The 10,579-nt window shown below is 41.6% G+C and overlaps 1 protein-coding gene across 1 annotated transcript; it reads right to left on the bottom strand.

Moving 5' to 3' along the window:
- Nucleotides 1–1,175: 1,175 nt before the first annotated feature.
- AMDHD1 (amidohydrolase domain containing 1) lies at nt 1,176–10,274 on the bottom strand. The gene is made up of 9 exons (XM_066319305.1): nt 10,116–10,274; nt 9,476–9,582; nt 8,152–8,216; nt 7,271–7,548; nt 4,392–4,617; nt 3,281–3,405; nt 2,351–2,444; nt 1,804–1,964; nt 1,176–1,426 (listed from the first exon to the last, which is right to left on the bottom strand). The coding sequence occupies exons 1-9, from the start codon at nt 10,256–10,258 to the stop codon at nt 1,312–1,314; spliced, it is 1,314 nt and encodes a 437-aa protein (XP_066175402.1). The 5' UTR covers nt 10,259–10,274; the 3' UTR covers nt 1,176–1,311.
- Between the last annotated feature and the right edge of the window lie 305 nt (nt 10,275–10,579).

Raw genomic sequence — 10,579 nt, 5'->3', positions numbered from 1 at the left:
ACAAAAATGTATAAACATTATTTGTGAAGGCTCTCTTGGGCAGAATGGACTGTGCAATCACATACTTGAGATGTTCTTTCAAGCTTTATAAAAACAGTTTCACACCCACATCTGGTACAACGTCTGCTTGCAGGAAAACACGTCAGGTGGCAGGAATGCTATTACATTGTTTTAAAAACTGACTTAGTTGGCCAGTTGGATCAAATAAAGCATGAAGAAAGATACTACAGGGGATGGCTTGCAGATTTTGGGTGTTAATAGATGTGCCCAAGGCTCAGGGAGATCAGAAGGTCATAATAATGCTCATACATGTTTGTGATAGCTTTCAAATATCTGTTAATCAGAATGAGACTTGTCCTTCCTCACAGGTCTGGTTCACTAAAGCACTCTGCTCTGTATCACAGGTTATGGCACTTGCTTATATCAATAATTATTTTTGAAGTGAAGGTCTTCATGCTTATCAGATGCAATTTTATGACTTCACCTTGAGAAAGTAAATCCCTTTTCCGTCTGCAGCCAGCATCCATTTTAAAATCTGAAGAAAATACTAAGTCCAATGCTATTCAGAGGCCCTCCTACCCCAGACCCTCTGCTTAAAGACTGCAAAAGCTTAAATTCTCCAGAGATGTATCATCCTTTTTTCTACATACTCCATTCCTAAATGATGTTTCAAGCTGTGGGAAAAAAAGCAGTAGTTGAAAGATAAATCAAAGAGTGCTTTTAAAAAATTAGACACCTAAGTTTCAACACAGCTTTGAGGAAAAGTTATCATACTTAACTTACCAGAACCACATTCAAACTTCCACAAACAAATACATCTCATGTTATTTCAGATTGAGCCTAGAATAAATAAACTACAGTCTTTTCTGGAGCATCTGTGTGACACTGCATGTGCTCTTCTAACACAGCCAAGGGCCATCCCAAATGTGGATGCCTGAGCCCCTGGCCCTCTGTCATAGGGTCCTTAATCACACTCCTCAGTAAATCTTACCTGGATCCAAACTCTGTTTATTCATTGCCAGTTTGTTTGGGTTATTTTCAAATATAATAATACTGTGGATTAATTGTATAGGAAAAACATTTTTGGAAACTGTCTTATTTAAGATGGATACAATTAGAAATTATTTTATTGTGCTGGAGAGAAGAACAATCGACATGGAGATGCACCAAAAGGGTAATGCTTGGTAAGGTTTATTTGAATAAGGGGAGGAGACAAACAATTTACTGGTAAATACAAATCTGATTTGTCTGTTGCTTTGAAATACTCCATGCTAATTTGATTTTAGTAGCTTACTAAAATACTGCCTTCTCTCAGTAGCTGCTCATTGTCTCACACCTCTCATTTTCATAGATGACTTTTCCTTTAACTATAACATAGTTGATCAATGCTTCATGTCCACCAAACTGGTAAATCAAGTGCTCCCACCTAAAAAGACAAGATGTTTAAGAATATATAAACTTGCATAAGAGCAGGTCATGTGCCAGCATACCTGGCCTATTTATAAGATTTACTTGAAAATGGGAAAACACTATTCCATGTCTACATGAAGTTGTCTCTTGCTGCATGAATACAGTGAGTCTATCAGTAGAGAATTTATTCCACAAAATAAACACATATTATCTCTAGGTAATTTGTACATAGGCCTGGATTACTTGTAATAACAGCCCCAAAAGTCTTAGGCTTTATTTTCCACTGGAGTAATTAAGGAAAATGAAAGTGGGTCTGAAATGCTACCAGTGTCCCTTTATTCTGTGAAGATGATTAAGTTAAAGCACATTTCAAATGCCAATGGAAGAACAAACCTTGATGAATTTATGATAAGAAGATCCCCCTGCTTGCCGACCTCCAAAGAGCCATGTGTGTCTGATTTGCCTAGAGCATAAGCTGCATTAATGGTGGCAGCTGCCAGTGCTTCATTCATTGACATCTTCATGTTTACACAGGCCAGATGCATCACCATGGGCTAGTAGGTAAGGAAGGAGACAATGGGAGTTACCAGGAACACAAAGCTGTTTATGCTTCAAATCCCTAAACACTCTCCTTCCCTGCACAACAGAAGTTGTTGTTTTGTACAACACAAATTTTGCCAAATCCAAAATGAGAACTCTAAAATCAGTAGCTTTGAGAGCATTTTGAAAAGGCCTCTCAGTGCATATGAAGGATGGAATCCATTCCAGTTTCAAGAATTTCTGGCAAAAACTACCAGTACACACACACACAGGCAGCTGTCTGCACGGGGCATGCAGCTCTCTGTGCACATGAACCCAGTTGAAGTGTGCAAGACCTATACACAAGTTATACAAGTAAGAAATTAATAATTCTATGGTTTCAGTATTAGGATTATCTTACCATTGAAAAACAGTATGCATTAGGATTAAAGTCACTGCCAAGAGCAACTATAACACCTTCTTCCAACATTTTTCTAGCTTGAGGTTGCTTCAGTCTAGTGGGAAAAAAAAACTTATCAGTACAATTTGATTAGTTTTCATAGAGTGATTTACAAGGGCAAAAGTCATCTCTCTGGCTACATTCATGCATTCAGTTACACTGATCCTTATGGAGATGAAAGCCCAAATTCTCCCCTTGCATCCATACCTATCACCCCATGGACAACATAAATGGGAAGTGTGAGCCACAGCTTTTCAGTAACAGCATGTGGCAGCAGCCAGTGTCAACCATTAGGCTCCAGACCACTGAAATTCTAGTATTTATTCAGACCTCAGCCACTTAAAAATTTACGAGATGAAAATCTTCATTTCTGAAAAAAATTTTCTAGTTCTTACAGCTTCAAAGGCTCCAAAATATGAGCAGTGGCACATGCAATGCAATAGTCCCTTCCCAATTTTTGAGTCTGTGAGTTTACTCTGCATAAATTAGAGATCTTTTCACTTAGCAGTTACAATGCAAAAGATGTTTTCAATAACTTCAATATCTGGAATAGCCATTTCAAAATTGTTCAGCCCCTGGAGTAATCTGTGTAGATGTTTGCAGGGTGGGCACTTGGAAATACATTCTAGGAAGTTTTAGCCATAGCTGCTGTAAAGCCACTCTGAATCTACTGTGAGACTTCTCAGCAATCTCACTGATTTTTGAGGATTTCCAGCAGAAATAAGACATAAGGAGAGAGGCTCATTCAGTTCTCTGTATGTGTGATTGCCTTCACTGACCCAGACCATCCTTAAGGCATAGATACACGCTTATACTTTTAGATTAAAAGACCCTCAAACCACACTGTGGGTTTGCAGTTAGAGAAGTTTCACTTCAATCTAGTAGCCTTACCTTAGCATGTAGGCTGTTGTTGGCAGAAGGACAGCAGCACACTTAGCTCTTGCCATCGCCACAATACCTTCATCAGTAACTTCTTCCAGGTGACTGATGGCCCGGGCTCCCAGTTCAGCTCCAAGCTAAGTAAATTTTCAAGCAAATTACTCACTATACTCAATTCATTCAGTTAAAAAAGTTGTTTCTAAAGAACTGGAAGAGACAATTCACTATTAATGCAAAATATACCAGAAGATAAATAGTAAAGAATGCCTGAAAGAACAATCAGAATACAGAAACAAAATAAACAAAATATTTGTAAATTTACTGCAGGAAAAGTTGATCACTTTATCCACCCACAGAGCAGAAGCACACCTTCAGTGGTGTTTTTAACAGCCTAACACACAGACTGTGTGAGAGCCATGGATGAAAGCATTATCAACTCCTGTTGATATGGCATCCATCAGAAAATAATTCACAAAACTGCATGCTGCCTTCAATGGGGAAGTCAAATAGGCTTTTATGATCAACCAAGTTTTTGGTTTGTTTGGGGTTTTTGGTGCCTTTTTTTTTTTTTTTTTTTTTTAAATACACAGCTTGGGCAGACCCCACAGGAAGGAAGTAATTTTTAAATGATGGTGAAACATGGTGTCAAAGGGACTTTCTTTATCAAGATATTTGGGAACCTAGTCTTGACTAAACCACCTCTCTGAGTGTGCTTGGATACACTGATATTGAGTAATGAGACTGCTGAGTGTACTCACTGCAATTTGACTTGTTGCTTCTAAGAGGACATTTAACAAAAAAATATTTTTCAAGTTGAGTAGAAACCATGTTTTTGTCATTCTTGGGCATGGATGTGGATATCCACCTTCCCAATGTGTATCCCAAGAGGAAGATAAGCAAAGTCAATGTTTGATTAGCCAGTGCACATTAGTCCCAGAGGTCAAGGCTTCCTCTCATGTCCTTAACTCCAAAGCTGCACATGGACTGCTCTTCCTGGCATCTGTTTCTATCAGATGGTCCATTTCATAAAGTCTTAGAAAAGACAACCTCAGTTTTGAAAACTCCAAATCTTCCACAGATTGGGCTCTCACAGGAGCAAAAATGAATGTTAGGAAAGACATACCTCAGCAGATTTCATCGGATGGAGTTCATCACCATGGAAGTTAATCTGTAACCCTATATCTTTTCCAGCTTGAAGTATTCTCCTTGTAGATTCCAGATCAAAGACTCCCTTCTCACAGAACACATCTATATTGTTAACATGTATTTCACCACTTAGCTTGAGTTCTTTCAGTTTAGGAAGGTGGTTATTGATAATGTCATCTGTGGCTTCAGTAGCAGTTTTCCCTCTAATGAAAAGAAAATGTTACGGAGCCATATGAGTAACATACTTGAAGTCTGGCACACACTCAAGCCATACATGCAATAACTGGATTACTTAGGAAATGATGTAAATATGAATCCCTCAAAAAACCTTCCAATTAAAAAATTAAGCCCCACTGTAATTCCTGTACTCTCCAACATGAGTTACTTTCCATTCAAAGAATATTAGATTGTGTTACTGAATGTTTTTAATAAGGTTGGCATCTCGGATGCTAACAAAGATATGGGATACTTTAAAACAATTTTTTCTTCTTTCCTATTCATATATTCTGACCTCTTTATATTTTATTCTATAATATAACTATTAAAATATGCAAATGAGCATTTAAATATGTTAAATGGTATTCATACAATATTTTTATGCAAGTGTCAAAGTTCAAAGGTGATATGCAGTATAAGACATTATTTATAATTTGCCTCTTCTCCATTGATATCAGAGTGATGGACAGATAACTGTTTCTAATCACAGGGGCTCCCCAAGATTTGATTTACCAACGTCAGAATCATCTAGGAATCCTCTGTTATATACAGATAACCCAGGAGAGATCACTAAATGCCTTAGAACTAGCAAATAATCCCAAAATATTCAGTTGAGTTAGCATTTTCCAATTTTAATATCTAAGACCAAGGGATGTACAGCAGCTAAAAGCCTGAGAATCTCGATGTTCATTTCAGGCACTGTGAGGCCTGCAGACACTGGCACTATGGAGTACCACACATGGCTGAGGTGGGAGCCATGCAATGGCAATAAATTCAAGAAGCCTAATTCTGCCTGAATTGATAAACAAGGTTATAAAGTAGAGCCCTTCTCCCATTCCCGTCTCACTCAAATAGTCATTGGGGTTGCTCACCCTCTGACTGTGCCAAGGCTTCTTCCTTTTCTCATTCTACTCAGCAGCCCTCGGAGGAATTTGGGCCAAAAGATTAGGGGCAGAGCCAAGAAAAGACAGAGGGAAACACTAAGAAATGGTTTCACTTTTTGAGGAATATAACGCCCCAAAATGCAAAACAAAACTGCTGTTGTTTTAATGCAGAAAATTTCTGCTCAGGAAAACACTTTGAAAATTTCTTGATAAAGTTGAAAAGTGCCCAATAATCACTTGCCAATAAAAAATAATAATGGTTTTTAAAACTCAGACATTCCCCAAATCATGAGTTTGATTCAAAATGATGACTGGGGAGACCAAGGAAGAACTGCAGATTCCCTCATAGTCAAAATGAAAACCCAAGCCCAGAGTCTGAGGATTAATTACCAGCATAAAATTCAAGCAAAATAGTCTAGACACAAACATTTGATTAAAAAGAGAAGAGAGGATTTAAAAACACCCAAACTGGAAAACACAGATAACTCAGTATTTCCTTCAGGAAATTTCTTTAAATCCCCAACTACCTTTCCTCCTTACTTAAAATACAGTATCCTTACTACTACTCCATTTTTATGCTTGATCAGTGGGGAACAAAGTGTCCAGAGAATGAGAAGGCACACCTGTCTTTCTAACACATAAGAGTCAGTATGTTTGAAAAATTTGTGGAATTTGTTTCATTGGTTTATAGAAATGCTCAAAGCATTTTGGTAGGAAAGACTATTTATCAGGATTTTGACTGAGATCCTGCCAAGGCTTTTAAGGGGAGGGAGAAAGGAAGGACTGAGAAATATATATATAAAGTTTGGGGTGAAAGGTCAATTTTGTTTTACCATTAAGTCCTTTAAATTGTAGTTGCTGCCTTCAGCTGATTTTAGTTACTTTATTCTTAACCATCTTCCAGTTACTGAAGATGATACAGGATTCATTTTCCATAGTTAGATTGACCAAAGGTAATTTATCATCCTGCTCCAAATACACAAGAATTAGATTAAAAAAAAAATTTGGCTCATGATTTTTTGAAAGTTAGAAATGCTTGGGGTTTTGGGTTGGTTTTTATTTTTTTTAAGTATGCCTTTTTTTCTTTTAATGAGCATCTCTTGAATATTGCCACATAATAAACCTGCCTCCATCTCACATGCCTTGTCTTGCAGCAGCCTACCACCTAGTATGTCAAAATATCCAGCTAAAACTACTCATTAATTCCTTCTTAGACTGAAAACTGGTAACATGATGATGTTATTTTCATCATATCAAAATAAAAATCAGCAGTGAGAAAGGATCTTTATGGTATGGCTACTTGAGCCATCAGAATAATTGTTTAAACAGTTCAATCTTCATTTCATAGCTATAAGATGTATGCAAACATTGCATGGAAACATAATTAAACTTTGTTTATGGAGATATATAAAGATTAAATATGGCATTTTTGTGGTTATATGGCCAAAATAAAATCTCATGAAGGATAGCAGCAGATGCAAGCAGATGAACTGTCTGTAGAGGAAACTTTCTAATCTGTATTATGGTCAGTGTAAGCATCAGCTGCAGGCAGGGGTTCTGTGCTAAGCCTACGACGGCATTTAGGAGTCACTAAATAATGTTACCCTGCCTTCCTTCAAATAAAAATTTAGGAGAGCTTCCTATAAATACTGGCTGTTGTTTTTCAAGTACATTGTATTTTAGTAGTGAGGCAGAAGAAACCAATTTTCAATGCAAAGCAGCAGTACTTAACAGGAGAAGGGTCAAGTCCTATTACTTGGGCACAGCATGAGCTCCGCAGTAGGTTGAGGAAATGCCAATATCCATGGACTTCTGAGCCCGTTCAATCACCCTGAGCATTTTGAGCTCTGTTTCCAGGTTTAAGCCATATCCACTCTTGCACTCCACCAGCGTGGATCCTGCTCTGAGCATGCGCCCGAGGCGGTGCTGCAAGGACCTGAACAGCTCCTCCTCTGTGGCCTTCCGAGTGTGCTCCACAGTAAAATGGATTCCTCCCCCTGCCTGGTGGATCTCCATGTAGGATGCACCTGCCAGCTTGGGTTAAAGAAAAGAAGACAAAAACCACCCCCCACACAATCAGCCATGAACAGTGCATTTTCCATCCAAGAGATACTGGAAAGTGCCTTGAGGTCTCTTTGCAGTGAGAGAGACAAAGGGAGGAGAAAAAAAATCCCCATTAATTCTCCCTCCCCCTTTTCTTCTCTTTCCCTTCCACTTAAGTGATGACACATTGTAAGAAATGGCATAAAGAGAATTACGCCGAGGGTTTGCTTTCCCCCGAGGAAAAGCTTTTCCAAGGGGAAAACTCATCTCTAGCTAAAAATTCATTTATGTGGAAAAGAAAAAAGAAGGAAAAAAAACAAGATTTAGATGGTAATAGAAGGCGGCACTCCTGTATTGCTTCAATTAATGCAAAAATATATCAAGGGTGGCTGCAAAGGATGCAGGTACACTCCTCTCTCAGCCTATCAGTATTCAAAAATCATCCCTTCTCCCTCAGATAGATTATCTGACAGAAATTATGTATTTTTCTATAAAAGAAAGATGAGAATCACTAGGAAGTAGAAACAGTTATACATTTAAAAAAAAAAAAAAAAGTAGGAAGAAAAATCCATCTGTGTAATTTTATGTTGTTACCTTCATTGCAAACTCATGAACCCTATCACCAGCCCACACTGGATGTGTATGTGCATCTACCAGGCCTAAAGAAAACAAAGTAAATGTACACTGGAGTTACTTCACTGTGTAAGAGAAAATATTATGAACATGCAAGCAAATTAAATAGACAGCAGAAGCTCCTCTTAAAAGTCTCTATTGGTTAGAGAAAAATAAAAATCCAACAAGCCAAATATCTAGGATTTTCTTCAGAGGCTATTAATTTTCTTTCAGTGTTTTTTATAGGCCTGACACCTTATGCAAAATGTCTCCAGGTAAATGCATCAGTTGCTGAGTTTGTCATGTTATTTCAATAAAGTTTTCAAACTGTGGAAGAAAGGCTAAACAACAAACTTTGAAGGAGTTCTTTAGACTTTAAGCCTGTACTCTTAGAAAAGGCAAACTGCTTAGGCTGGGCTTTGCACACTAGACTTTCTCTAGCAACACTTAGTACAGTGAGAGCCTTTTCTACAAGCTCTGAAACTGACTGTTGAATGGCAAGGCCACTGTAAGAGAAACACAGGTCTGGCAGCTCATGTATTGACACCACTTGGATAGTTTAACATGCAATACACTTGCCCATCTCTTGGGGATCTTTCATCAGGCAAAGTTGCAGAATATGTGACTTAAAATCCCTCTTGCATCCAAACAGCAGTGGGCAGGAGGGAGAGACAGCTCTGTGGCTGAATGGCTGATAGGCTGAGAGAGGACAGAAAAGAGCAGTGAATCTGAAGAGTCACTCTGTGGGTCAGCTACATTCCTGTTGTGATACAGAGGAACAGATCCAAAGACAAAACAAGAGGAGACAGAGCTCTAGCATGAAGCCCAAAAGAACCCTTAAATATTTCCAGCAAAGGAGACTCCACTAGCTCTCTGGGCAGCCTGTTCCAGTGTTCAGTCACCTGCACAATAAAGAAGTTCTTCCTCGTGTTCAGGTGGAACTTCTGTGCATCAATTCCTATCTGTTGCTGCTCGTCACCACTGAGAAGAGCCTGGATCTCTGGGCACCCCCAGCTTCAGGTACTTACAGACATTGATAAGTCCCCTTTCAGTCACCTCTTCTTGAGGCTGAACAGACCAAACTCCCTCAGTCTCTTCCCATTCGAGAGATGGTCCAAACCCTTCATAATCTTTGTAGCCCTCCACTGGCCTCACTCCAGCAGCTCCATGTCTGTCTTGTACTGTGGAGCCCAGGACTGGGCACAGCACTCCAGATGCAGCCTCACCAGGGCTGAGTAGAATAACAGGATCACATCCCTTGACCTGTTGGCAGTGCTGCTCCTTTGTATCATAAAAATACACCTACCTGGTAAGACGCACTTCCCAGAGCAGTCAATTATCCTTTCAAACGTTGCTTCTGAAAACTGATTGCGGATAACATCTGCCTGGCCCACAGCTTTGATACAACCATCCCTGAAAAACACAGACAATGAACAAAGAACGTGAGCCTGTCCAACAGTGAAGAGCTCAGCGACAGAGCTCGTGGAACAATGAGGGCAGGACCTTCAGTAGGACTGAAGATGTACATGTGGAGGTGGTTTGCTCATTTTACAGATGCGCAGCAAACACTGGGCTAATGCCGTGCGTTTCGAGCTGTTTTGCCACAACGCTTGTCCTCTGCTTAGACCCCTCCGGATGACACCTTGCCGCTGTTCCGCTCTAACTCCTATTAGGTAACACTGTTTTCCTCCTGTGGAGCAGCGAGCACGCAGCACGGCTCCCCCGGGTATCTATCCGCAGGGCACTCGTCCCCTCACTCAAGCCAAGCTGCCATCGCCTGCACCTGGATCGTGCCCCGTGCCCTGGGAAGCTACAGGGATCAGCCTCTTTAGGCCTGCTCTCCCAGCGGAGCTGGAGGATGGTAGCGGGAGCCCTGGACGGCGCTTGGGGGATGCCTTCCCCCTCGGCCGCCCGCAGCTGTGCCCCGTCCCGCCGGCCGCACTCACAGCCCCACCACCACGCTGGCGGCCCGCAGCACGCCCAGGCTGGCAGCGCCGTCCCGCCGCAGGTACGGCTCCCGCCGCCCGCACACCAGCACCAGCTGCTCGGCGTTCTCCAGCAGCAGCCGGTGCCGCTGCCGGCCCGCCATGGCCCCTCGCACCGAGTGCCGGCCCCAGGCTCCGAGTGCCGGCTCAAAGTCCCCCGGGGGCGCGGCCGGCGCCCCTCCGCCCCCCGTCCCGCCCCGCCCCGCCGGCAGCGGCCCCGCCGCGCCCCGGAGCCGGCCCCGGCCCTGCGCCCGAGCTTCGCTGCAGCCCGCTCCAGGCGCGGGATGCTGGGCTGCATGCGGCCCGGGGTACCGTGACAACATCCGCGAATCGCGCTGGTTCATGACCAGCTCCGAAGCACGAGGTTTTCTGTTGGAGCTTCCCGGAGCTCTCAGTTCTCACAGCACCACCTGGAGACTTCCCCT

This window comes from Sylvia atricapilla, chromosome 5, assembly GCF_009819655.1.
Source record: "Sylvia atricapilla isolate bSylAtr1 chromosome 5, bSylAtr1.pri, whole genome shotgun sequence".
In the NCBI taxonomy this organism is placed as follows: domain Eukaryota; kingdom Metazoa; phylum Chordata; class Aves; order Passeriformes; family Sylviidae; genus Sylvia; species Sylvia atricapilla.
Note: the sequence above shows the minus strand (reverse complement) of the source record. Positions and strands in the feature narration are given on the sequence as shown.